General features: G+C 40.2%; 3 protein-coding genes across 10 annotated transcripts in view; all 3 read right to left on the reverse strand.

The window, feature by feature from the left end:
• Positions 1-6,692, reverse strand: part of ptprn2 (protein tyrosine phosphatase receptor type N2) — a 138,535-nt gene extending 131,843 nt beyond the window's left edge. Inside the window, exon 1 of the mRNA XM_046071941.1 lies at positions 6,461-6,692. Coding sequence (XP_045927897.1) covers positions 6,461-6,542 — 82 coding nt within the window. The 5' untranslated portion in view covers positions 6,543-6,692. The remainder of the gene's footprint in view (positions 1-6,460) is intronic.
• A 2,042-nt stretch (positions 6,693-8,734) lies between these two features.
• ncapg2 (non-SMC condensin II complex, subunit G2) lies at positions 8,735-22,352 on the reverse strand. Of its 2 annotated transcripts, none has more exons than XM_046074694.1 (27): positions 22,225-22,352; positions 21,885-22,010; positions 20,430-20,609; positions 20,156-20,270; positions 19,899-20,056; positions 19,685-19,819; positions 19,469-19,563; positions 19,239-19,395; positions 19,052-19,144; positions 18,839-18,964; positions 18,506-18,685; positions 18,078-18,230; positions 17,074-17,296; positions 16,845-16,942; positions 16,189-16,356; positions 16,028-16,098; positions 15,764-15,917; positions 15,488-15,661; positions 15,261-15,374; positions 14,994-15,143; positions 13,785-13,884; positions 10,968-11,173; positions 10,491-10,625; positions 10,249-10,352; positions 9,962-10,062; positions 9,768-9,867; positions 8,735-8,922 (listed from the first exon to the last, which is right to left on the reverse strand). In XM_046074694.1, exons 2-27 carry the CDS (start codon positions 21,960-21,962, stop codon positions 8,871-8,873), a joined length of 3,420 nt encoding a protein of 1,139 aa, XP_045930650.1. In that variant the 5' UTR covers positions 21,963-22,010; positions 22,225-22,352; the 3' UTR covers positions 8,735-8,870. The 2 variants fall into 2 exon arrangements, with proteins under 2 accessions (XP_045930650.1, XP_045929884.1); XM_046073928.1 differs by having other exon boundaries at positions 16,189-16,359.
• A 1,267-nt stretch (positions 22,353-23,619) lies between these two features.
• esyt2b (extended synaptotagmin-like protein 2b) overlaps positions 23,620-27,451 on the reverse strand; it is a 37,949-nt gene continuing 34,117 nt past the window's right edge. For 6 of the 7 annotated variants that reach the window (XM_046033741.1, XM_046033001.1, XM_046037728.1 and 3 more), the window contains 8 exons: positions 27,045-27,131; positions 26,783-26,932; positions 25,121-25,470; positions 24,744-24,842; positions 24,317-24,448; positions 24,010-24,115; positions 23,844-23,893; positions 23,620-23,743 (listed from right to left, as the gene is read on the reverse strand). In XM_046033741.1, coding sequence (XP_045889697.1) covers positions 23,677-23,743; positions 23,844-23,893; positions 24,010-24,115; positions 24,317-24,448; positions 24,744-24,842; positions 25,121-25,470; positions 26,783-26,932; positions 27,045-27,131 — 1,041 coding nt within the window. In that variant the 3' untranslated portion in view covers positions 23,620-23,676. The remainder of the gene's footprint in view (positions 23,744-23,843; positions 23,894-24,009; positions 24,116-24,316; positions 24,449-24,743; positions 24,843-25,120; positions 25,471-26,782; positions 26,933-27,044; positions 27,132-27,451) is intronic. The other variant, XM_046035335.1, reaches the window with a different exon arrangement.

Genomic DNA, 27,451 nt, shown 5'->3' on the forward strand with positions numbered 1-27,451 from the left:
TCTGAAGTGATTGATTCCAAGAGTTGCTATAAGCTGTCCCCTGAACCAAATATGTTTGTATCAGATGCAAAATAAAATAAAATTTGATGAATGTGAGCCAAATTTGCTGGAAAACTATTACTAATGTACTTCACAGACTACAGCAGTCATCAATTAGTTACAAAAATAGGACAATACCTCCCCCATTAGATTTTCAGCATCTCTCCCTTGCATTGCCTTCCCCCCCGATAGTCATTTTGTTTCCTTGCAGCCCTGAGTAATGGTCTGGAGTATTAATCAGCATCATCCTAAGACGAAGCAGACACATTACTACTTTAATCACAGCTGAGATCGTATATAGATTAATTCTTGGGCTCAACTTGCAGCCTTCAGAATCCTCATTACCCTGTTATTGTCCTCATTATAAATCTTAGCTCAGCAACACAGAGGTGACCTTCACACTGACCCCTTTCCCAACACCAACTGAATAAAACAGTTTTGAAAAGATTTGCCCAACCTTCCTTTTAACAGCCGAGGATGTTTTCACACTCAGACAGTGGAGCTCAGGTCTAAGACAAGGTGAGAAAGTAACAATAAGGAGCACTGTTGTGCGCAAGTGGGAAAACTTTTTTACCAACATTCCCACGAGGGAGTGGGAGCTAAGTGGCGTAAATGCATCATATTTGTCACCCGACAAGTGTCCAAGGAGTAAAAAGCCTCTGCTGAAATGCAATTTAATTTTAGATTAGATTGTAAAAGATCAGTCGTCCCCCGACAAAATACAACAGAACCTTCCTTGCCTCTCTGATGACCCTCTTCCTCCTTGACCCAGAATATCTTCTAGGTTCACCTTGAACCTAAGCAGGAAAGAGAATAAGGAGATAGATTGCCTCAACACGTCTATTTGACACAGTTCTGACTTCCTTCCTCTCAAGAGCCGGTGACATTTGTCGGGAAAGACAGAGAAGCGCAGTCAGCCGCTTTGCTCCCACTCCCTCGTCTCAATAACCACTCAAAGCCAACACACTCCTCCGGGCATCTGTTGAGTCACAAAGAAACATCGCACTTCGTCTGTTATCATACCAGCCATGGCAGCATCCCAGGCCAGGAATATACAGACGGCTTTGTGTCATGTTTTTTGTTTAATTAAATGCTTGCACAATAAAGGCTTCAATTTTGAAATTAACTAAAATCCACCATAAATTTAAAATACAGCAACACTTCATGAATAGCTTATCAGTTTACAATTCCTCAAACCAAACTCCTAAAGAAAGGCTGTAGCAGCTGTGTTTGTTCAGTGCAGTCGTGAAAGGTCGTTTATAACACTGTATGTTTATTAGTTAGAATCAAAAGGCATATATTACATGATGATGGCAGAAAATCTTAATGCTAGACCAATTACACTATATTGAGTGCTGCAGCTGTTAAGATGATTAATTTAGAAAAACAGGCTTTGAAAATAACACACCAAATGTTCATTTACCATCCTGTGCAGCCATGTGCACAAAGAAGGGCTTTATTACTGCACAATAAATCTCATCCAATAAATAGTTTGCCATTTAATGGATGAGCCCCCACATCCGAAGTGTCAATAAAGTCAGAACTGAGGAGCTAGAGCTTCAAGCTGACCCTTTACCCGGTCTGTCAGGATGAGTCAGACGTCCTGAGAGATAAGAAAAATGCACTGCGACCTTTTCAGCGAGTATGAGACACCACGGCAGGGTTATATTAGTTTTGGCAGTCCTATTAGCTTTTATCCTTGGATCAGTTTCTACTTTAATTATGATTTGGTTTCAGAGGGCATTCAAGCAGAGTTTTAGAAATGGAGTTTTCATTCTTCCCCCGAAATGTCTCTGCTTTTGAAATCTAATACAGTATGAGCCATTGTGAGGAATGTGTTGCTTGTGTAGGTGTTGAAAGCATATTGATACGAGGTCTGAATGAACTTATTGAGTGTTTAGACTGTTGATTGAAGGTTTTTGCCACGCTAAGGCTCAAGGGATGGGGTAGTGCTGGTCCGTTCTGATCCATAGTGAAAAATCTCAACAACAATGACATGAATTGCCAGGACATTTTGTACAGATTTTTGTGGTCACCAGAGGATGAATACTACTGACACTAAAGATTGCGCTACTCTAGCACCATCACCAGGTAAAAATCTTAATCTGTCCAAAACTTTGGTTTAGTGTTCTGTGCAAATCAGCAAATTTTAGCATGTTAACACCCTAAACTAAGGTGAACATGGTAAACATCATGCTAAACATCAGTATGTTAGCATTGTCACTGTGAGCAAGTTAGCATGCTGATGTTAGCATTAGCTGAAAGCACTGCTGTGCCTGACTAAAGTCTTGTAGAGCTGCTAGCATGGCCTTAGACTCTTGTATCCACTCCTATCAAAAGAGTAAATGTGAGACTTATTCATGATTTCAATTCAATTCAGTCTTTGTCTTTATACCGTGTTTCTGATTTGAAAGACAGTTGTCGTTACCTCTTAAATTTACTTCATTTCACATAAATTCGCTCAGTATAATTATGTGTACTATAGTAAGCAAACACAACCACCAGGACAAACCACATTGAAATAACTGGTCCCCTGGGACAGACAGGGAGAATCCTAGCAACTCAGGAAATAATAAGACGACACAATAGGACATTTACAATGAAAACATAGCACTTCCAGTGAAGCAAGATGTTTAACCTCACTTGGATATTTACTGTACTGTATTCATAATCCACACTGTAAAATGTCTATCCTCCTATCACACCACATTTCAATCCTCTGAGATGATTTATAAGCACTGTAAGATATTTGATATCACCACTCAGTCCTGATATCTATGGAATGACAGAGGCCCGTAGCAAAATAGATAGAGCTCAGCAGCCTATGAATCAAATCTAACTTGTCTGGGTATAGGCGATGGCTACCGATAGCCAGACGTAATGAAAAGACTCAGCAGCACAGCCTTAAAGTACGTCTCCATGTACATATTGGAGATAACCAACCCTGTCACATATCTCAATCCATCAATACATTCAGTAACACTTCTCAATTTGAGTGTAAATGTCTACAAAGTGGGTTGCAGTGAGCCGAGACAGAATCCTTTAAAGCCTGTTGCAAATGCTACACAAGGCTTTGGAAATCAACACGATCAATATGGTGTGATTAAGGACTAGTTATTTCATTTTCACGCAGTCTCATTTGAGAAGTGTTGAACTCAAGTCGGATCTCTGTGTTCCTGATAGATCTGTGAATGTGTTATTTAGTGTGAGTTGAATTGATATTTTCATTTTTAATCAATCCCAAAAGCTATTCATAACTTGTGTGGTATTAGATTTATATTTCTCCATTTTAGTTGATTCTGTGTACATTTATCCTACTAACAAAACATGACCTTGCAGCTGGAGAATTGCTGCCTGTCTAGTTACCAAACTAAGTGATTTTTAGTGGTTGTTATTGGCATTCAGGGCACTGCCAAATCTCTGCAAACAGAAATGGTGAACTGAATTTTAACAACAGGCATGATAGCAAAACTGATTGGAAGGCGCTATAGTGCTACAGCGCAACAAAATCAATTTATGCAAATTCTCCATTGGCAGGACTCTTCAGTAGTCACTGAATTCATTATTCAAATTATCTTCTTCTTAACTTAGTGTAAACAGGGCATTAACCTTCCTGCACTCAAAATAAAGCTTAGTGGAAAAGATGCCATGCTAAATTATATTCCATCTTTTTTCCTTTTTCATCTGCAGAAAAACATTAAACAGCCTTCCAGGTTGTACTTTATGACATAATTAATGTGTAACAGCGTTGATCAGTTTGTCAAACGCCTCCCACTGGTAGAAATATCACACTTTGGCTAATATTCAAGGACTGGAATCAAGGCTGGTTAGTCTGTCACTTCAGCAGGAAAGAAAAGTACAGCATGTTAACCCGTCCATGACCTCTCCTGTTCAGTGGAGTGCAGCATGACTTAGTATTTTACTGCTGTTTATGCCATCCTGTAACGGCCAGAGTGAACTTAAACCACGTGAGGCAGATGTGACCTATACGATACTGCTATAAGAAGGCAGAGAGCAGTAACTACAATAGCAGTGAAATTGAGAAATATGGTTTAGGATTTTCAGCTGTGTGACAGATGGAAAGTTTGTAATCCCTTCATTTTATGCCTGTTTGGGCTGATCAAGAAGCCTACTTACACAAGTTAAATAGAAACTACAGAAGACTTTCTTGTGCATTTTGACAATTGTTTACAGTCCAGCTATAGGAATTACACATATCCCTGTTTTGTTATTGTCTGTCTAGAGATGGCCTAGTTAGTTAGCCTACTGCTACTCAGCTAAGCTAGTTACTGTTAGCAAGAGTTTAGGTGGGGTTTTATCTCCATCATGATTAGATAGAGCAACTGCCTCGTTTGTTATGTGGAATAACAAATTGAACTACTAAGATGCTGGTTTATTAAAATAGATATTTTTAAATTACAGATTACAGCTAGCATTAGAGAAAAATCAGTTTGTGAATTTATAGCTTTAGCTAAGGCCAGCCGTGGCTAACTACACTTCTGGCTTACATTTGACATATCTCCCTGCCTATGCGTTCTGGTGTCCCGTTTCTCAATTTTGCATGCTGTTTTGACAAATTATACATTTCTATTGCTTTTATTTGATGTGGTATATCCGATGCCAAAAAGTCAGATTCAGGTTTTCTTTTAGGGCAGTATAGCAGACCATGAATGGCTTCTAATATACAATAGGTCTAACCTTGTGCATTCAAATATATATCTTTTTTTTTGGTTATCTGTATGCATATTACCAGTGTTTTAGACTTACACGAGAGCTTCTGCATTCAAAAGTCAAACTCTGTGAACTCTTAATAGGTTTGTGTGAAGTGCATTAAATACTTCAAAAATGCTAAACAGATGACAGTACTTTTCACGCACAATGAATTTGATATATGAATATGCAAAAGGCCAAATTCACACAAGTTTAAATTTTACAGCACTTAATTTCATAATCAGTGTGCAGCTGCAGACTTACCGCTCCCCGTCTGGCTTTCAAGTGCTCTCAGACAAACAGGACATACACACCCACACACAGCATGCTCTCGCTGTCTCACTCGAATATAAATATAAATATGCACTGTGTTTATTACATGTAGGTATATATATTGTATACGCAACTACATTACGCCAGCACACCTTGATCTAAAGCTTTCCAATGGCAGTGCAGCCGCAGGGGGACTCATTAAAAACAATAACCTCTAAATCCCAGCTACACTCTGACAATGGAGACCTATTCCACACACAGAGAAAAACATACTGACAATTCAATGAGAGAAATGCAGTCTGGGAATAAGCAATGACTCATTCACAAGTACTTTATGTATTCATTATCCAACTTGAAGGGAGAAAAACAAACATGTGCACATATGTTTTAAAAATGTAAAAATTGTACAGTGGATGGTGTGTGCAAGATTAAAAAAGGATGGACACCCTCTGACTCTAAATATGAAAAATATGATGAAGCTCTGTGCCTTTATGAATCACCACAGAGCAGGAGTGCCAGCCTGAGACCTATATTTGCCTCTTACTCATAATAAAGTTTATACTGTCAAGTGTTCTGACTGCTAGTCCTGAACCAGTAAGTGTGATTACAGGTGTAAATTGGATGTGGTGAGTAAGGAAGCACACATCTTAAGCGGTCAGATGTGAGATCCTCTGATCTCTTTGTGTCTTAAAAGCACAGTTATCATGATGGATTCTCTAATATGTTATACTTGGACATGTGCCATACTTTTTCAAATGACAGTGTAGTGTCTGAGGAAGGGCTGAAGAACAAATCAAGGGTAATGAAAATACAACCCGACCAAGTCTGAAAATGAAACCGGGCTGTATTAAAGATGGCCTTTTTCTGAGGCATAGGATATTATTAAATGCCAACTAGATTTAGAATGGCATGTTTTGCAAGGGTATGTGTTCAATAATTTTCATAGGCATGTGGACCATTAAACCCATATGAAATTGAGTGCATGATTATGGTTGTGTGTCAGTCTGGCTGTAAATCTCATAACTGTCTACAAACATCTTTTTTTGTTTATTTACAGTGTATAGTTTGATAAAATGAACAGTTAAGATAAATAACACAATTATTGAGTCTCACAGCAAACATGCTATCCATTAGGCCTGTTGGGTCTTCAGATCTCATCCAAACAGGTACAGCAAAGCGCAAACACAAGTTTTGGTAATGTCAAAGGCGACTTGCACTTGCAATTACTGTAATAAACTATAATTTAAAAAGAAAAAAAAAAAAAAAAAACTTCTGCAAAGAGAGCAAATGTTTGTGTAAACGAGCCAGACTAAACCAAGACCGTCCAGGTGGATTTAGCACCACGGACAGACACACATTAAATACTTAAAAAAAAAAAAAAAAAAGACGAGTGTTTTGTAAAATAAGAATAAAACAAACTGAAACACAGTTTGCTTACCATATTTTCTGTCAGCGAGGGCAGGTGGGGAGCAGAGGCTGACCAATGCAGCGAAGAGGATGGGACACCACAGCGAATCCATACCCGCTCCAGCCTATACAGTACAACTAATCCATGGCACACCTCCGCTAAAATTGCATGTTTCAACGCTGACTCAGGTGTGAGCTGCTCGGAAGACACTCGGACTAAAGAGGCATGTATGCGCGAGAAAGCACGGGAGAAACGCAGCAGCGAAATGAATCGCTAAATGGCAACACAATACAGGCGTTGTTTCAGCACCACAAACAGCAACCAGCTCCACGGCGGAGCCCCTCCTAAGTTTCTGACGTCAAACACACACATGGTGAGGAGGGATGATGCGCGCAGCATGCAACAGCGCCGGAGGGACGAACGGATGGGTGAAGGATGGACGGATGAAACATGGATGGATGGATGGCAGGAGTATTGAGTGAGTGATGCCCGGAAGCCGTTAAGGCAACACAAAACCCCAGAGCAAAACATTAAGGTAGTGATAGATAGATCTTATTAACTTAAGTCTACTATACTTTTCCAATTTAGATTTGAGAAACACATGACAACATAATCAAAGCAAAAAAGCCATCATAGGAAAGTAAATACATATGCATACTATTTCACTATAATCATACATAATATTCATTTTACACAATTATAGCGATTGTTGTTTTGTCTATTCTATATATAATTTATATTTATTGTAGTGATTTCTAGGGCACAAGTGCAAGAGTATGTCAGTATATAGGCCTACTGTGAAAAAACATCAATAGAACAGAAAAAAATCAGGACTGACAGCTTGTTAATTTAACAAATAAATATTTAACATAGTATCAACAAATAAAATCATTACCTACACATTTAACTGTATAAACATCCCGTACTTACAGTATCTCAGAGTAGACCCCTCACATTTTTGCAAATACTTGATTATATCTTTTATATGTGACCACACTGAAGAAATGACACTTTGCTACAATGTAAAGTAGTGAGTGTACAGCTCAACAGTGTAAATTTGCTGTCCCCTCAAAATAACACATCACACAGCCATTAATGTCTGAACCGCTGGCAACAAAAGTGAGTACACCCCTAAGTGAAAATTTCCAAATTGGGCCCAAAGTGTCAATATTTTGTGTGGCCACTATTATTTTCCCCTAAAGTGACCCTAAATTAAGTGGTGAACTGGCAACAGGGTCATGGTGAACCCTGTGGTCCAATCCAACAGAGGAGCCACTGTAGGTCAAACTGCTGAAAAAGTTGGTGCTGGTTATGACAGAAAGGTGCCAGAACACAGTGCATACACAGATGTCTTCACGGGTCAGGGCTGTCGCAATATCGGCAAAATTAAAATACCGCGCTATTGGTCAAGCCCACCGTGGAGAATGGCAGGCACCGCAATGTTCATGCTTCTTTACACATCAGTGCGTGTTAAATTAATAAATTAGTGTTTCAAAAGTTCCACAACCGTAAGGAGCTCTGTAACTGTTCAAGGACGGACCGCCACGGGCTGTACGTGATCTGACTTCAAACTTAGAATATCTAAGTGTTGCCGTGTTTTGTTGTTTTACTGTTTATTTTAAAGGTCAGCTAACTTGGCGTTAGCTATTGTGCGGCTAATGTGGCTAACAGGCTCTACGATGTTGGACAAATATAATCCGGAGGGACAGTCGAGAGAAACTTAACGGTAACTTAAGCCTAATTTGAAGTGTGTGTGTGTGTGTGTGTGTGTGTGTGTGTGTGTGTGTGTGTGTGTGTGTGTGTGTGTGTGTGTGTGTGTGTGTGTGTGTGTGTACAAAAATTAGTTTGCTTGGCAATGTTGTTGACTAGCACCCAGCAGCTAGCTTGCTATGAGCATAACGTTTCTGTTAGCGGGTCGATGTGCAATGAGGTGAGATCCACAGACACACTTACTATGCTATATGGCACCAAATTACTTCATTGATAAAAATGCGATAATACCGCATAGCTGTTGAGCCCCAACATATTACCGCGGGGGAAATTACCTCACCACGACAGCCCTAGGGCTGTTTTGGTAGCAAAAGGGAGACCACCTGCAGGTTGTTAGGATGTTCTGGCTGATCAGTATATTCACATATATTATTTATAAATAAACAGTGATACTATTAGGGACACAAAAATATACATTTGAAAAAAATACCACGATTGTCTTATTATAACCATTACAATATATCCCCTTCGAACCTATTCAAGTAATTTTACAGTACTTGAATCCAAGACCATATTGTATAAAAGCTCAGTCAGTGAAAGTGAAATATTTATTTTCATGATTTTTGTCTGCCAGAAATTGAACATGTGATTCAAACAACAAAGCAGATATTGTACAACACGCCTTAGCTTCACACAATTACAATGTGAAGCAGATATTACATGGGTAAACCTAGAAATCCAGAATTTCATTCACGGTCTTCACAGAAGATTCATAAATAACCCTGTGGCAGAAAGAGATTAAAAAAAAGTTACATTACAGCTCATAAACCAACAATCAATGAAACTATCCACAGATTATCTAAAGAAAACATCTGAAATATGAGTGGGTTCACACAGACCTTGTTTAGTCCGGTTGAACAAAGACCCCCTTGGTACGGTTCGTTTGGATTGGTGTGAACAAACATGAATTCTGGTGCGGACCAAACTCTCTGGTACGCCTTGAAGGGGTGGTCTCGGACAACTGACAAGTGAACTCTAGAGCAGTTCTTTTCTGATATGAACACCATTTGAACCAATCACAGCTACCATTGTATGTGTCACTTAAAATAGTAATTATTTATTATTACTGTACTTTTTAAATGTGTTGTTATTTTTGTTATTTATAATATTTCATATTTATCAGAACACATTTTACTACCATGTAGGTTTTTGCAGTTTGCCAGTTTGCCTTGGTGTTTGGTACAAAGAATAAACACAAACACAAGTCGTGGTATGATCTGATAATAAGTCTGTCTGATGCAGAGTTTCTTCCTCAAAATTTCTGCATTATTAAATTATTTAACACCTGCTGTCGTATGACACGTTCATTTGCGTGACCCTCCAAAGTCTGCTGACATGCACTCCAGACCAATACCAACATGAACCTGATGGTTGTCCCTGATGTATGATGTCCAGGTAGAAAAAACAAAGTTTTCACCACGTTTACCATTTCTGGTTTGAAGTTTTGCCTGTGAGAACGCAAACTGGAGCGGATGGAAAACTGAAACAATGTAGCATCCTGGCATTGGTTCGATTCAGGAACCGGACCTTTAGGTGTGAACCCACCCTTAGATTTCCTTCCACTTACCTCTGGATGTCTCTGCTGTCTACCAATGTGACTGCATGTTTGTGAAGCTGCTGCTGCACAGATGTGGCTGCGCTCTTCAAGACCGCTTTAGACTGCCCCGCTAAAGAATTTTTAAAGTGACATATACGAAATTGTGAATTATTATTATAATTAAAGATGTCTGACCAGAAAAAACTCCAGTCATGTGAACTCACTGGCTTTGATGACTGCCATGAGCTGCAGGACGGCAGCCAGCTCATACAGACTGCTGATTGCTTCAGAGTCCAAAGACGAGATGACTTCTGTCAAAAATGCCCTGAAAGAAACATTAAAGAACAAATGAGGCTATTATACTGTATATTGATTACATTAAGCACAAGTAAATGTATCAAACTAAATAGAATAATAAGGGTAAGCTTTCTAAAATAACGAAAGACTAAGGTGAGGGCATGTTCAGTAGGTTATTAGTGTAATCAAGAGAAAGGGGACACAGGATATTTACCTGGTAACAGAGGGTAATTTAAGGATGACAGACAGTAGGACACTGGACAGAGGAGGCATGTCCTCCACTGACTCTGGGGCGCTCATCTCTTCAGGATGGGTAATCTTTAAAAATAAGAGCACAGCAGCATTCATCATTCCCTTAATTGAAATGCACAAGAACGTAATCGGTCAAGTCCCTTATCAAGCCAAGGACGTGTGGGATATTGGTAAAAGACAAATGCTCTGGCTGGTAGCTCATACCTTCTGAAGCACATGTCTCTTCTCCACAATGATGGCAGCAAAAAGAGTAGAGAAGACCCCGCTGAGAGGTGCTTTGTCCCAGTTCTGTGCTACCTGGAGGAAGTCTGTCAGGCCGGTAACGGCTGACTGACACAGCTAAGTCAGGGCACAAAGATGGAGACATTCTTAACAAACTCGAAAAGGTTTTTACTAATGAAGCAAGTTCTACAGTGCTGGAATATCGAGTGCAACAAATACCACTGCAGTGACAGTCTGTTATAAAGGGTTGTTATAGACCAATATAAACCAAACATGCTCCTTTTGTTTTAACAAGTAGTGAGGAAACCAACCGGTGTGCAGGCAATAGGTCCATTAGAAGGATAAGTAAGAAATAAATGGGCAGTTTATTTAAAACAAAAAGGTATTGGTAAACCAACTAAATAGAAAATTAGATCAAATGAAATAAATCAATAAACATGGTGGGGGTTTAATGTCTACCTGTTGTCCCTCCTCTGGTTCCTTCCTAAGACGGCGAGCCAAGAGTTCGATAATCTTCTGGAAGATGTTGGCCACCACACCCAGAATGACAGTGGTTGCATCTTCCTGATTTTCCTGAACCTGGTTGTTGGTGTCCTCGGGTACATAGCTATCTGTCACCTCCTTCAAAATCAGCAGTACTGCAGGGATACACAGGTAGCCTGCCTCTGGAACCACAAGACGTAAAGATGTTCATTCAGGTAAAGAGACCAGATGCAAGAGGACTGTTTTAAAGGAGACCTATTATGCTTTTCCTTATTTTATGACTTATCTACAATTTTACAATGTTGGATGTTCATGTTAAACATGGGCAAAGCTTCAAATAATGGAGGTTAAGGTATGTAAAAGAAATCCCTGTGAGCCAAAACCTCAGATTTCCTCCTGTTCTGAACACTCTGTTTTGAACGGCTTTTTCTACACATCAATTTCACTTTTCATCACATTTGCATGGTTCTGATTACTGCTGAGATAGTAGCTTTAACAAATTAAGAGAACCATGTAGGCCATTTTTCTTGTGCAAGGATTTAATGAATGAAAACAAAAACACAAATACGAAACTGCTGTTTTGTCCGAGTGCAATAAATATTATACCTGTGGTGAGCTATATAGTATACTATTACATAAAATGACAATGCATATAGTAAAATTAAATCATTAATATATTAACTAGGGCTGGGCATGTTAACACGTTATTATTGCGTTAATTAATTAACGCCAACAATTATTTTATCGCACGGTAATGCAGTTTTATTATTATTATTTTGAAAGTCTGTTGCTTACTGGTTCTGAATACACATACAGTGAAACCATGGGTCACAGGAGGGGCAGGATGTTGATCAGCCTGCAAATCACCCACCCAAACAAGCAGTGGAGGGAAGCTTCGGCAGACTATGATGGATGCAGCGTGTGGGAGAACAAACTGCATGCTGATTAGTATTGGGGAAGATTTCGGTCTTAGGAACGTTCTTAAAATCAAAACGTAGTCGCTTGGCGCCGTGGGGTTGCTCCACGCTCCTCAGGTGATTTCAGACAGGGAGAAAAGTGCTCTGCAAGTAAACTGCAGGCGCTCTATGGATAGGCTGTAGCCTATTTAACTTAAGTTAAAATTATAGGCTACATAACTTTACCTGATAGGCCTTCATCTAGTTTTGCGGGGGTGCTCTGCCATGTGAATTCCCTCCTGTTGACGTCCTATTTAGTAAACAGTAATAGATTCTGTAAACTCAAACAGCGAGGATCAGTCTCTCTTCCAATGATTTGTGCTGCGCGTTGCATACAAAACGTTCAAGACAATTCAACTTCGGCAGCGGGCGGGCGTGTGCGCTTATCGCTACGCCTTGTGCTGGACCACTTCACCTTCACTCTAACAGGGGCACTTGCTACTGAACACAGACTGTTTATGCTGCTCCCTGATGAAAAAAAAAGAAACCTTTCTGCTGATACCTGTTCAGAAAAAAAGAACAAGAAAACAGATTAATTTATGTTAACCTGTTGCTCAGAAGGTGCCTGTTATGATGTTATGATCGTGGCTCTGGACTCTAAGTTGTTTTAACAAGCTAGATAAAAGTTAATTCCCTGGCAGTGGCAAATAGCTTTGGTTTTATATTTGATTTGATTACATTAAAGTTTAAGTTGAGATTAACAAGAAATATTTTATTACTACTGCGTAAAGGGAATACTGCTGGTAAGAAGCACCTTATTTCTATAAATGTTTGCAAACCACATGTTGTTGCACTTTTGTGTGTTAAAATTTTACTTTTTATCTAATTTTATTATATTAATATAAATACTAATACACTCATTTAAACTAGTTTCTCCTCCATGTGGTGGAAAGAGCTTCGGCAGTGGAGAGATGCAGATTTCCACTGCAAGGTCTGCCTGGGTGCCAGTATGTGGTCCTAGCATCCTCCTGAGAGCAACACGTTCCCCTTGTTCTGTTTTACTAAAGTGATTGTAAAATGTGATTTATACTTCTGCGTCGAATCAACGGCGTAGCCTACGCGTTAATACTGTTCAGTAGTCTTGTTTACATTAGGTGAGGCGTGAGTTGTTTGGGTGTGCTGGTGTATTGTAAATTCGTCCCTGGTTCAAAAACTACACAAGCACCAAACACAGTAAAGTTTTTTGCGATGAGTGATTAGTGTTTCAAAAGCTGTTTTCAATGTCTAATCTTCAAAACATCTGTTTCAATATTTTAAAAAGCTTCAACAAATTTTTAAGGCCGAGTGTACAGATCCAAGGGTCTTCACTTCCATAGTCCACTAATGGTTTCACATCATAGTTGAACACAAGCAGAAGGAGCGCACACGTAGTATAAATATGTATATAATAAATAGTTTGTTAAACTCTGTTACTTGAACATTATTCACTGTGCTCCTAAAATGCATTTGCTCCTTGGGAAAAACCTTAGTGTAGAGCCCTGGCCTGGTGCTTCAGGTCTTGGCCGATCAGAAGACAGTGGGCTTTGAGAGGGGGGCTTAAAGAGACAAGAGCATATTCAGCTTGTTTCAGACAGAGGCAGAAATGAAGGCCTACATGAAGAGCCAGTATAAGATAGAAAATTATTTTTTTTTTGTACTTTGAATCATGCAAAGCTGCCATATAGGAGTCACAGAACAACAATATAGGACTGTAAATGCAGTATAATAGGTTTCCTTTAAGTGAAATAAACTCAAGCTTATGTTAAAAAAAATTGTTATTTCAAACTGCATACTCTTCCATAAGTGCAGTGTACCAGTTCCCTTGTGGTATTGTTCACTAGACATTTGAAACACTCACCTGAGAGGAGGGCGAGCGAGCACAGGTGGAGGATTTGACCCTTGAACATCTCGTCGCCCAAACCCACGAGCAAAACGTCTCGGCACACAGTCAGGAAACTCTGGTGAAATGCATCATCGTCACGGTGAAGATGAATGTTTCAAAAACAAACAGATCACACCCAGTCTTAGGGGAACGATATAACTGCCTACAATCCACCACCACTTAATGAATAAAAAGCTCACGGAAACACATGCAGGGTTATTTTCATTATCTGATCACAGCAGCCGTTTGGTGACAGGCTGAAAAATAATGCCACAAATAAAGAAAATAAGCCCACTTCAGTGTGAGCAGGAGGCGTGTACAGCAGAGAGATCTATGAGGAGTCTGAATTTACCGAGCAGAACTGAAAGTCCTGGAAGCAGGAGGTAAAAAGGCTCCACAAAAATTAATGTTCTGCATAACAACATGGCTGTGTATTTTCACCAGCAGCCTTGGTACAGGCCATGTATCAGGGTGAAAATGAGTCAGACACAAATCTAACCTGGCAATTTGCGAACACGATGATAAGGTTTAATTTGCCAGAACCCTGGAGTCCCTGCGGAGATATCATCTTGCTTGGACTGACTTTATAATTCATATAAATGACCTTACATCAGAAATATTTTTAGGAGTTACAGCTTCACTGTCCATTCACCCCTTTCAACACACCATCCACATCTACCATAAAGAGACCTCACAGATCTCACCTCAAAGTAGCTTCAGTATCAAAAGGCATGAGGAAAATGAATATTCTGTACTGAGAGCTAATCAAGCTACTGGGTGTTTATTTGAGGGGGACTGACTAGATGTTGGTCTAATTGTGGGGAGAAAGATATAATGATCACAAAATAATTTACTTCATTCATGTGCACCTGCTCAAACTAGTAGTGTTATGAAACTGTACCCACCTTGTGAGCCTAAATCACCCATCTGTGCTACAGTGGAAAGAAGTGTCCTACCTCCCTTAATGGAGACCACACAGATTTTTCCTATTTGCCCAAATTAAATGTCGATGCTTACCACAGCCGTGCATATTCAGAAAATCATTTTAGCTTCACTAATTGTAGTCTGGCAAGGCTCAATAGACACAAAATACGCCTGACACATATTTGTTTATGCTTTGTTTATAAAGTCATCCACTGAAAACATAACTAAAAATTTGTTTACGTAAGAAATAGTAGAGCTCACCTCAGTTATCTGTGCAGCCAGTGGGTGCGACTCCTCCGATTCCTTCCCATCACCGTCGCTGGTACGTCTGGCCAGGAAGGGCAGCACCCTCTCGGCCACCCACGCTGCCACATGCTCCAGAGAGAGCAGGTAGTCTCGACCCTCTGAGGACTAGGAGAGAAGCAAATGGTTTCATTTTCATAACTTTTTCCTACTTTAACTAAATTTGAGAGGGGACACAATTTAAAGGAAAGACTAAATGTAATGCACGCCGAATGAGAAACTCACATTGTGTTGCAGATGTGCACCAAGACGACCGTAGTACATGAAGACCTTCAGTGCAGTCTCCACACTGGGACTTTTATCTTCCATGGTGGAGCTGAGGTAAGTGTACAGCACTGACTGCACGGAAAGATATAAAATACATTAATCTACTCTGTGTATAAACATATTCAAGCAGGGATAGACGGACTGAGAGAGTATACGGTGTTATGTATCTAAAAAAGCCAACACACCCTCCAGTTTCCTAGAACCGTATGGAGCTGCTTCAGTGGACTCGGACCAAGAGCCAGGACTTTCTCCCGTGTTGAAGTGCGGCTGAACAGGTACTCTAGGTAAGCCAGCGCCAGGTCGGGTTTGGCCTCCACCGTCTCCTGGATCCGCACCTTTCGAGTGGTATTCGCTTTGTCCTGTAGTTGAAAGGAAGAGGACTTTAACAAAGATCAACAAGGGAAAAAACAATTCGTTTTTTTTGTCCAAATGAAAGCTCTTTCGCTGTTGTGCTGACTGACCCCCTGCTTGGGCAGAGCCTCAGTGAGCCAGTCAGTGATGAGTTCGAGGATGTCGGTGGCCTGGCCCCAGCTGCACATGCAGTCTAACAGCTGGCTGTACTGGGCTGGCACTGCTCCAGGGTCCATCCTCCTCAGTCTGGACAGGATGCCACAGCTGGGAACAAGAGGGCAGGGTGAGGGACACAGGTTGTTCAGTAAAACAGAAAAGAAGAAAGGGTGTAAAAAAACCACAAGAAAGTGGAAAGCTGAATGAGATGGAGGCACCTGAATGTCGGCACTGCACCTGGAGGCATGAATGAAGCCAGGTGTATGAGAGGAACGGTACATCGCTCATCCTGAAAAAACAAAATCATGACAGTTTATAAATACCTGTTAATGGAAGAATAACTCACACAAACAAATACAACACATGGAGGTTGAAGTACCTCAAAGCTCTGGAAATATTTGGACATGACATTTCCAAACTTGGCAAATGTATACTCCTGGGCCTCTTTATTTTGTTTCAGGCCCTTCTCGACGCTTCTCCACAGGATGACCACGACTTCCAGCAGATGAGACACGACGGCCATATCTTTCCCAAACAGAGGTTCAGCCTGCTGAAAATCAAACTATAATTTAGATCCCCATAAACTCAGACACACGGTGTACACAACTTAAACTAATGTACAAAATCTTATCTCATTAAGAGACAGTATAGGTTTGAACTGACACCAAAAATGAATAAAATACTTTATCATTTCTGATCTGCAAATTGAAACGCATGAAGCTGAAGGAAAACTATTCCTCCACAACTATTTTATAGTTTTCTGTTCCTCTTATAATATCATTTGGTTTTGGACTGTTGGTTTGACAATACAAGCAATCTGAAACTGTATAGGATTGCACAGGTGTACCTAATAAAGTGGCCAGGGAGAGTATGTATAGATTCTAACATCAAATACTGCAGTTTGAGCCTCATTTGGGGAAGATAAGAGTATTTCTCAGTGTTTAGTTTCTGGCACTTAAGTAACACTCCAAATACTTCAAACCTATAATCCAAACTCAAACTTGTTCTCTGTTAGCACGAGTGTCTCTCTCTTACGGCGCTGTTCTCCTTGTTGCTGTCATTAATCTCGGAGAGGTCACAGTCAGTCTGGATGCAGCGGTTCAGAACACGGCGAATGGCAAACATCAGCTTTACTGGAGGAGAAGACAAAACAATACATGGCTACTGGACATCGGAAGAACTTAACATATTACAAATGCAACATGCTAAGTCATTTCATTTTTCTCTAGTCTTTAATAAAAGGACACGTTCACACAGCACTTACCAATGTTGGTGGGCGCTGTGTGTTTGTGGGCATGCAGGTAGAACTTCCTGGCAGCCATGGGGTTCATCTGGATGAGGGTGATGCACCGACAGCACCACTCCCGCTCCGGCTCGTTGACGGGGAAAAAGGACTTGAAGAGCAGATCGACAATGCGTTTGGAAACCGAATGGGAATCGATAGCCAGACGGGCCAGCAGGTGGTCCATGTTGCACACGTCCCAGAACTGGAGAGTGGAACACGAGAAACCTCTTTTTCATACCTGGCACTAACATGTCATCCTGTGAGTGGATCGTGTCTCAAGTGTAATTTGGCTGAATTACATCTGGAGTTGTACCAAACACTCAAATACATCATCAGGAAAAATTAAATATTTAACTTTCGTTAACACAGTTGCTCACATTCCTCATCTTGACAGACACACAAACTATAGCATTTGTGTGAATGTCCTTTTTGGATATACAGATTTAAGTTTATCTGTGTGTATGGTGTATTTATGTAGCTAATGTGTGTGTTTTCGAGACAGATAATGGATTTTTATTCCAAAAAGAATTGTCTTCACCACCTTAATTACCTTCATTGATTATGTAGAGAATCTTACCTTTCCAGCATCTTGATTAAAGTCATATAAATTTTTTAGAGATTCTGACTTTTAACAGGCCTAATAACATGTATACTGTTGTTATTGTTTAATTTTAATGTTCCTTTAATCTTTGCAATGCAAGTGTCTTGTATTGTACTTCTGATACAATAACTCCAGTCTGTATTTTTCTTTGTCATTCCTGTTGTTTGTACTGTTACTACGGTTTTGTTTAATAAGGAAATATGAACAAATAAAGTGCCTATTAAGTGTCAAGCTAGATTACTGTGTACTTCAAATGTTTCTATAAGAAGCCAAAAGAAACATATTTCAGAAACTGAAGATCACACAAGACACAATCTGCACTTGCTCGCTGATGTTTTGCCAACAATGTATCCAGCAAAAAGAAACTCTACACATACTGTACCTTGGCAGCACGAACTGCCTTGACCTTGATTAGCATGTCAAGGAAAGCTGTGCGGACTTTCTCCGAGCTGTCATGAAGGCTGTATTTGAGAGTAGTCAGGAGTTTTTCCAGTAGTGGATGGCTGAGAGAGTTGTCCAAGACAATAGGAAGACACTGGGGAAAAACATTACACAAACCACAAGTCAAAGTTAAACATCCTGTCTGCTGCCAATAAAATCAGTCAAGTTAACTTTGTCTGTAGTGACAATCATGCTTAACAATGTGGCATCAACTTATTCTAATTTCTAATACAACTTGACTAAATACTGCCACTTTGTTCTCAGCTTAGATCATGATCGTGTAATAGTCATCTATCTCTAAGGGGGCTCCCCATGTCTTAATTTTCCAGGACAACACACGTCGGGACAGAGAGAAACAGCATCTCCCACCTTGAAGACGGAGCACCGGACATCAGGAGAGCTGGTGTCAGCCGCCAGCTCCATCACCAGCTTCTTCAGGAAGTCTGCGACGACTGTGGGAGGGAGGAGCTCCCAGCACTTGGCCAGGATCTTACACACTCCCAGTATGGCATTGGAGCGCACAGTGGGATGAGGGTCATCGAGGAGGCCCTGAGGATCACAGATTATAGTTTTGGTCCTGAGGGGTCATGTTCAGATAATTTTAAGCTCAGTGTCTGTGTGTTGTTGTCTTACAGCACCAGAAATAAAATAAAAAACTGGATAAGCTCTGAAAAGTACTGAATGGCTTTAAAAGGTTCTCACCATTACTGTGTCCAGCTGCTTCTGAATGGTCTCATCTATATTCTTGGTGTTGTGATCCGGGTCATGGACTGGGAAGGCCTCAGTGAAAAGCAAAGTGGCATTTGCACGCACCTCAAAGTTTGGAGCCTGAAGAAATTAAACAGAAACACATTAGACTATAATAAAACACTAAAACACTAGTTTGATTGCAGCTAGAAATATCCATATCCATACAGTTAAAGCTTTCCAGAGAATGGGTTTGTAGAGATCATAGAGCATCTTGTCCACCTTGTGACAGCCCTTCCTTTTGTGGAAATAGCCCACGATCTGCACAGAGGATAATCACACAGAGCATAATATGCACATCATGAGTGGAAACACTGGGAATAAAACACTTAAAGCAGCTAAGTAATATGTCTACCTGTCGGACTTTGGCATGGACAGGCGATGCTCTATAAAGGAAGATTGCATTTAGCATAAAATCCTGAATGCATGAGCTCTCAATCTTCTCCAGGAAGTCCTCGCTGGCCTTCTTCCATGCTCTGAAGTAGATCTCCGTAATATGAGTAGTTATGGTCCTGAACAGAGCAACTTAGTAGTAAATAACATAAACAGAAAATTGACCACAGTCAAACAGAGTAAACGTCTTACTTGCTGTAAAACTCCAGCTGGTTTTTGATGGTGCCATGAATGACGCAGATGAAGTTGACGTTCCAGCTAAAAAGAAACACCAGGAATCGCTTTCCCTGTGACAATACATACATCATCAGGCTGGCAGCTCAAAGACAAAACCACAACAATAAGATACAAAATAAACCACAGAGACTGTGACTGAAACACACAGTGGCTAAATATCACTCTACTCACGTCATCGTTTTTGATGTAAATAGGACGATGAAAGCACTGAAGCAACAAGTCGATTATCTGCTTGTTGTCTTCTGATGTGTAGTCAACACTCAAAAGCACATCATGGAGACTCCAGACTCTTTGGATCTCAACACCCTGACAACACAGACACATGAAATAAACCTTAAGGCCATAGCCCAATATTGACTGATTTGACATGAGGTCATATACTGACTGGTTTCTTCAAAATGAAACTCTTCTGCAGAGAGATGAGGAGAGCAGTGCGACCGAACGTTTCTTTCTCCTTCAGGCCCTTTTTCCACCAGGCCTCGCACAGCGTGTGGATGTGGAGCTGCAGAGGTGCCTCTGAGACAGGCAGCGACACCAGAACACCTGAGTGAAAGACATAAATAAGAGACTCATAGCATGATGGGAAAATATCTGTCAACTATAATCAATTTAGCAGAGAGGAAAATCAGCAAGGACACTGACCATGAAGCCGGTGGACAATTTCCAGAAGGGCACTGTAGGTGTCACCATCTTGTAGGACCTTTACGGACACCATAGCCACTAGTGTCACGCCATCCACGACAGCCATGACATGTTTCTGAAGGAAAAGTGAATAAAAGTTAACTAATGAATGTTTGAACTATGTGGTTTGTTTTTCATTTAAACACAAATCTCTTTACATGGCAACAAAAAAATGTAACTGTAATGACATAAATGTTTATGCTATGACTGTACATACATTGACTGGTAGACTTACAGGATCTGCAGTTGCTTCCACTTCCATACACTCCTTGCTGCCTTCCTGCAAGAGCGCTGGAGGTAACTCCTGCAGGACGTCCTGAAGGAGCAAAGCTAGTTTACCCCATAGAGTCCGTCTCTGGTCTCTGGTCATCTCCTGCACCACCTCCTCCACATCGAAAGGCTCAGCTTTGTCCTTCTGCTCCATAAACCAGAGACATACATGATAGACAGCTACAAAAACATTTTAAAATGTATGACTACAAAAGGCATGTTCATCCCCAGTAGACTTACAGAAAATAAATCTGTTCCATTTTCAGTTAAACTTTTGCTTACATCTTTACAAACGCAAATAGTTGACTGCTTTTCAGGTAACATGTCCTATTTTTACATTAAATTTAAATCATATTCAGTGTTCACCCCTAGAATGGAGTTGAAGCAAAATTTTTGTCTGAATATAAAACCCCAACACCACACGTCTCAGCAACATTGCTCTTGTGCCCATGAACATGCAATGCACATTAGCATAGCTTAAAACTTCAGTGTTCTCCCATAGTTTAATGTGAGCTTTAGATTAATGTTTTGGTGTTGGTTGTGGTCGGGAGGTTTGGGGGTGCTACCCCAAGAAAATTTTAAGTTTTCCAGATATTTAATTTCACATTGTATTGGGCCATTATTTTCACCATATCTCTGAACAAATAGTTGGAAAAGCTGGAGCAGATAATAAATAACCAACACCCAAAGATCAGTCTACTAGGGAGGAACTACAACCTTTAGATCTGGAGAAAGTAATTTGGTTGGTTATGATGCTCCACAGTGAGCATTAAATTATTTGCACATTAAAATCCAAAAAGAAACATCTCCTCATTAGCTTAAAAGGACTAGTTTGCATCACTTATTTGCTTTACTAAACCTCAGCTCCTCTACAGTCACCACCATCCTTTCTTTTCCTAACAACCAGTTTTTCAGACTCACCTGAAAACTGAAAAATAAATAATTGAACCAGTCTGTACAGGACAGAGCTGCAGGCTACACCAGTTTACTCTCAGATTATAACTGATGTTCTCAACATTGGACAATAAAATTGGATAAAATACAGCTACCAGTTACTTTCTATTGAGCTAATCTTAAATTACATAGCAGCCAAAAGACGCACTGCCACTCCTGATAGCATATAGGGGAAACACTGATATTAAGTAAATTAAGGAGTTAGTTACACAACGATGAACAAAGCAATGTGATTTGCAGAAACAGTCAGACTTAATGAAATTTAAGACTAATTTCCTAAATGATTTAACGTTACTCAGAGCTTGAGACAGGATTTCAGACTTCACATTCTCTAAATTATACTTCTACTACATTTCACAGTTGTTGTTTTGTTTTTTCTTTTACAATATTTAGATTCTAGTTTATGTAGAACATTTCCTCCCTTCAAAAAGATTATAATGTTACGTCTTTGTCAGAAGTTACTTACATGAAGCTGGATAAAGCAAAGGAAGTCCTCCACATTTTCCTGACAGGCGGCCTCTAAAAACGCTTCACGCTTGGACATGTTTTGGATTTTCCAAGCCAAGAAGAGACGTGAAAATCCCGAATACACCTGCGATAAACAAACACAGTAACGAAAACGTTAGTGCCTCTTTTTCTAACCTAACGTTAGCTGACTGACGTTAAACAAATACGGCAGTTCGTTCGTCGTTAGCCTTAAAAGTGTCATTTGTGAACTTTAATGCTACCCTGTCCGTTAGTTCTTGTAGTATTATAACTCATAATTATGAAAGTATAAAGTATAAATCAATAGCTTCGTCTGTTACCTTTTATTTAGAATTTTGTGCGCCGACAACAGACGGATAACAACCACCCATAACAAGAGCAAACCCGCGCAAATTTGTATAACGTCGGCTCTGTGCGTCATGACGTCCTGCGTCGACTTGACGCTGACGTGTTATTGTCGTTCGTGTCTTCTACCACTAGATGGCGACAAACCACTGCATATGTCGTGTCTGTACCACAGACGTGCACGTCCTCTTGATCGTGGCGTCCTATGGAGCATGCAGGTCTTTACAATGGCGTTATACTGCAGCTGCTCACGTGATTTTATTCATATATTCTGCGGGAAATCTCCCTTATATATTAAACCCCGATCCTCAAGGGAAATATGCGAATTAAATGTTTTGCTCAAGGCACCACACTCACCAACCCACATAATATATTTACATCTTGAGTAGAAGTAATTTATAATCTTTGTTCCTAGACATGAGGACCAAATTCTAAAAAAAAAAAACAAGTGACATCACTTTCACAGGAGAATCCATTTATTTTTGAAAAACCCATGAGGCATCATTCACAAAAAATAACATTAAGAAGGCAAAAATTACATGGCGGGTTGTTTTTTTTTAAGGCACAGGATAAATAACCACAAAAGTATTTAAACACTTCAACAAACAGATATGACTGCATGGCAAAACATGTACAAGCCTGCGAATTCTGGCAGCGAATTTCTCATAAAATGCTATAACTGCTGTCTCTGCTCATATTATTAAGCATGTACGACTCACATGTGGTTTGAACAATCAAACCCTTATTCAAGTATCCTTTATATTATTCATATTATACAGTGCTTGTTCATAGCCCTAAAACGCCCCCACATGTTCGGTATCTGAGACAATGTTCAGAACAACCAATATTGCACAAAATCCTCTTAAAATATACAAAGCAATCATTTTATTCTTTGCATATGTGCATTCCATGTTTGTTATCAAGCATAAAGAACAAATAGAGGAAGAAATAATAGGAGGTAAACAATCAAGTAACACTGCATGACAAAAACATATCAAAGTCAATACTGCTACTTAAGCTTACTTTTGAGATTCAATCTGTTCCTTTGGTAAGAGTTTTCTCAGACACAAAACAGAATTTGTCACATTTTAAGAACTTGAACAAAAAGCAATAACAATTTTGACAGATTTCAATATATTTTCCCTCAAGGAAATATAATGCCATGAAACCCCACTGTGTATATTAGCAACTTTATATTTACAAAAAACAGAGACAAGGCAGTTAGTGTGTTTTAACGCATCACAATATGGTGCAATATCTCCCAATTATGATCATTAATGAAATAATGATTAACTGAAAAGCCACACAACAAAACCTTCTTTGCATGCTTAAAAAAAGCTTGTAAAAACAATATGAAAAATGTACACGAATACAACAAAATGATGCATCCTTTATTAACAAGATCACTATATGGAGGGGCAGTTTCACTATATGAGGGGGTCGTGAATACTTCTTATGCCTTGAGACGACAAACCATCTTCACTCAGATCATACCTGTAAGAGAAAATGATAAAAATGAAGCATAAACATAGGCTTTTATTACCTAAAAAAATCGCTCAATGCTGCACAGGGCAAAGATAAAACAAAAAGTTACCATTGTGTCCATCCTTTAGATATATCATCCCCACTTAAATCTACCAGCACCTTCAATTTTGAAGAAAAAGCAAAAGAGAAATTAAGTCTTTAGACTCTATGGAGTACTTGGCTCTGCTGCTGGAGAATACTCACAACAGCAAGGCACAAAAACCTGCAGGAGTTACCTTTCCCAAAAGTCCTTTGTGTTTGGACAGGATGCTCCCACCGTTCTTCACTGCTACATCCAGGGTTCTCCTGTGGAGCTCCACCATAGATACACTAAACTCAAACCTACAGACACATACATGTTTATACAGATTTTATGATGAAAACAATTCCTCCAATTAAAATGCTCCATTAGTTATAAACTTCACTAAACCTATAAACCTTCAAGAATAGGGCACGTGTGAAAATCCCAGCAGCTGCAGCACACATCTGAGTACTCATAAATACTTTTAAAATGCATGAGATTATAATTATATCTAGACCCACGTTTGATCATAAACAGGATTAAGGGTCCTCTTCATCGTGCTGGTCTTCCTCCTCCCCGTCCGGCTCTTGTCAGGCAGCAAGTAGAGGCGGATGAAGGGATCTGAACTGTCTTTGGTGAAGGCTATCAAGTTACTGAGGACACACAGGACAAAACTGTTTCACTCACATGTCGCCAGCCACATTTAGTGTAAGTTAATAGTGTCGATTAATCCTTAAATACTTGTAGCTCCACTGGAAGCAAGAGGAGCTGCATACGGATGAATCACTATCCACAAATTACAATGAATGGCCGAGACTTGGCCCAAAAAACGAGACAAATGAGTGGGGGACAAGTCCTTGAAAATAAAATGAAATGAAAACAAGTCTACCGTATATCTTTCAAAAAATTAATTTAAATGAAGTGTATGGTTGCAAATGTGGACCTCACCGGCAGGCGTGCACCACCACAACTAGTTTGTTCCTCTGGGAGCTGTGTCGAACAGTCAGTTGGACCTCACCCAGGGGGTACTGGCTGGGGGCCGAGCCACTATAAACACACCGGAGTAAAAGTCAGTGTCACTTCAGGAGACACAGCACGGGTAATGCAGGAACGCATGTATAGCTTGACAGGTAGTCAGATAAAATATTCATAAAGATACACATCAAAACAAAAATAAATAAGATGAAATTCCATCAGAGGCAACGGCAGAATTACAATATGAGCCCTGAATTGAAATGAGGTGAAGGGAAAAACACAATCAATTAAGAAATGGGGAGCAATATATCAACAGAGACAGGAACATAAAAATAATGTATCATGTTTACTTCTGCAGCAGACGAAGCCTTTGCTGGAGCTCCAAGGTGGCGAAGGGCAGAGAGATATCCGAGGCCAGGCTGGGTGTGGACTCGTTATGAGGCAGGTGTTTCTGGGAGCTAGATATGCAGGTGCTCAGGTTGGAGATGCTGTGAACATGGCCGGCTGAGTACGGCTCGCCGTCCCTTTGTTGGAGGTTGAGGGTGGAAGCGTCCATAGGTGGAGATGTGGGTGAAGGCAGTGGGAAATCTGTGCTTGATTGTCTCTGGGGAGGGGCTGCGGTTGGCTGCGAAACACTGGACGCCCTGACTTGGACGGAGGAGGGCTGGTCTGAGGATACCTGCTTCTCCAGGGACAGGATCTACAGATAGACAGGACGATGTTACTGTACTGGGAATAATTAATAAGAACTACAGCTAAATTCTGGTAACTCCCCCAAAAATGAAGTTTTTTTTAAAGGGGATCTGGCACAGTTGGTGGTTTCACATTCAACCTTAGACTAGAAGACCCTCTGGTCTGTTTATAGACAGCGTGACAAATCCTGACTAACCAGTGCTGATACTGCTGAAACATTTCAAGGATTTTCAAGGGTGTTTGAGCAGCACTACGGCCAAATATGTCTTTATGGTGCCATCTATCTCTCTTCAACGGTCAATAAGCCTGTAGAGCCACTTCCCTTTGTGCATATCTGTTATGAATCTTGATAATGTTGGTTGTGATCCAACACGGGAAGGCTATTTTAGTGCCAGTCAATATTTTGATACGGCTGCATTTTTTATTTTATTTGATCAGTCGTGATGATTCAATACAAGAGAATGCACTTTGTTCCAGGGTCATGTGCAGTAGGTGTTTGAGTTCAGGGGTTAAATTGGGGTTTGTGATGAGGGAGAGCCCTTGTCCAGTGAGGGTGTGTGTGGATGGGGTGGTTTCTGCAGACCAGGAAGTTTTCATAAGAACTATTTCTTCAGTAGAAGGTAGTTCCAAGGAAACCTGTACTACAAACCAAATTCCATTCAGCTCCACTGTACCTGTGGCACTTTAGAGATCCTAAATAGAATCTAATCAATCTAATCAAAAGACAACACCACCTTCAATCTTTAGGCCTATACCCTAAGAGTGCCAGTGGTGAGCATGTTGACTGTGTGTCAGCTGGAAAAATGAAAGTAGTGTGAACGCATTCAGAAAATGGAGCTAACTTTAGCTTAATTAGCAGCCGTTAGCTATCTACAGCTGAAAAACACTTTCCAGGGACAGTTGATACACGAGCTGGCATCATTGACAGTTGTGGGTTTGACATGAGAACTTTATGTGTGAAATCAAGGACTCATGGCTTCAAGTATTATTATTTTTAGTAATAAACAACCACCATCATCATCATTACTAAACGGCCATGTGAAGGTAAAAAAGCTTGACGGGCTTGACAGCTAGACGTAGCAACAGTTACTAAGAGGAGCGGGGCATAGCAATTTATGGTTGACGATGCAACACTTGCTTTGCTACAGCCTACAACATTATCTTAGATGCTCTGTGCCACCGCAAGCATATAATACACCTTCTCACAGTCCATTGTGTTTGGATCAGCAGATCTGGAACTGTTCTGGATTCCTCAGCCTGAAATGAATAACCCGTCAAACACTACAGGGTCAGTGACTAGTGAGGCAGTCCACATTTACCCTCAGGCCCATCTTGAGTTTGATGGTGGAGCTGGGCCCGGAATTCCTGAGAGGAAAGCACTGAGTCAGCGTCATGTCCTCCTCCGCCAACAGACTTCTCAAAGGCACCGTCAAATTACCGAGGGTGCATTTGTGCTTGTAATCTTTTACCTGTGCATTAAGACAGAAGAAGAGCTGCTTTATAACAAGTCAGCTACTTCCACCATTTGATGCATTAAAAATACATGTTTTCAGTGAAAAATTTATCTTTACGCAGCATTACCTCCACCTCGAGCTCCTGCATCCTGGGATTGTGAACGAGGAATGAGAAACAGTCTTCCCACAGAGGCTCATTGGTCTTGTACCGGACCTTTATGGGCAGACAGGTAGACATTTTTTAGTTGTTCATTTAAAGACACTTGAGAGCAGCTAATTAAAAACAATTCCATTCATCTAGAGCAATCTGTCATGTAGACATTAGAAAGTGTTGACTTCAATGTAGAATCACAGTATCATTAATAACACTTGAGGAACGATACTATTAACAAAAAAAAATTTCTGATGATAATCCATCATTTGTCTGGCTTCTGTCTGCACGCACACTTCGCAGCACCTGATTGGATAGGACAGAAAGAAAAAAGGACCACACCACAGAGAAATATGACTGTTATGTATCAATTCCTTCATCTA

The sequence above is a fragment of the Micropterus dolomieu genome, linkage group LG01 (genome assembly GCF_021292245.1).
Source record: "Micropterus dolomieu isolate WLL.071019.BEF.003 ecotype Adirondacks linkage group LG01, ASM2129224v1, whole genome shotgun sequence".
NCBI classification, from domain to species: domain Eukaryota; kingdom Metazoa; phylum Chordata; class Actinopteri; order Centrarchiformes; family Centrarchidae; genus Micropterus; species Micropterus dolomieu.

Excerpts from the sequence above, each read along its gene's own strand:
- ncapg2 (XM_046073928.1), bottom strand. The coding sequence starts at position 21,962 with ATGTCCAAGCGTGAAGCGTTTTTAGAGGCCGCCTGTCAGGAAAATGTG. Across the intron at positions 15,144-15,260 it reads GTGCACATCTGCAACACAAT|TCCTCAGAGGGTCGAGACTA; the intron begins GTGAGTTTCTCA and ends CTTCTCTCCTAG. Across the intron at positions 8,923-9,767 it reads GACAGCAGAGACATCCAGAG|GGTTATTTATGAATCTTCTG; the intron begins GTAAGTGGAAGG and ends TTTCTGCCACAG.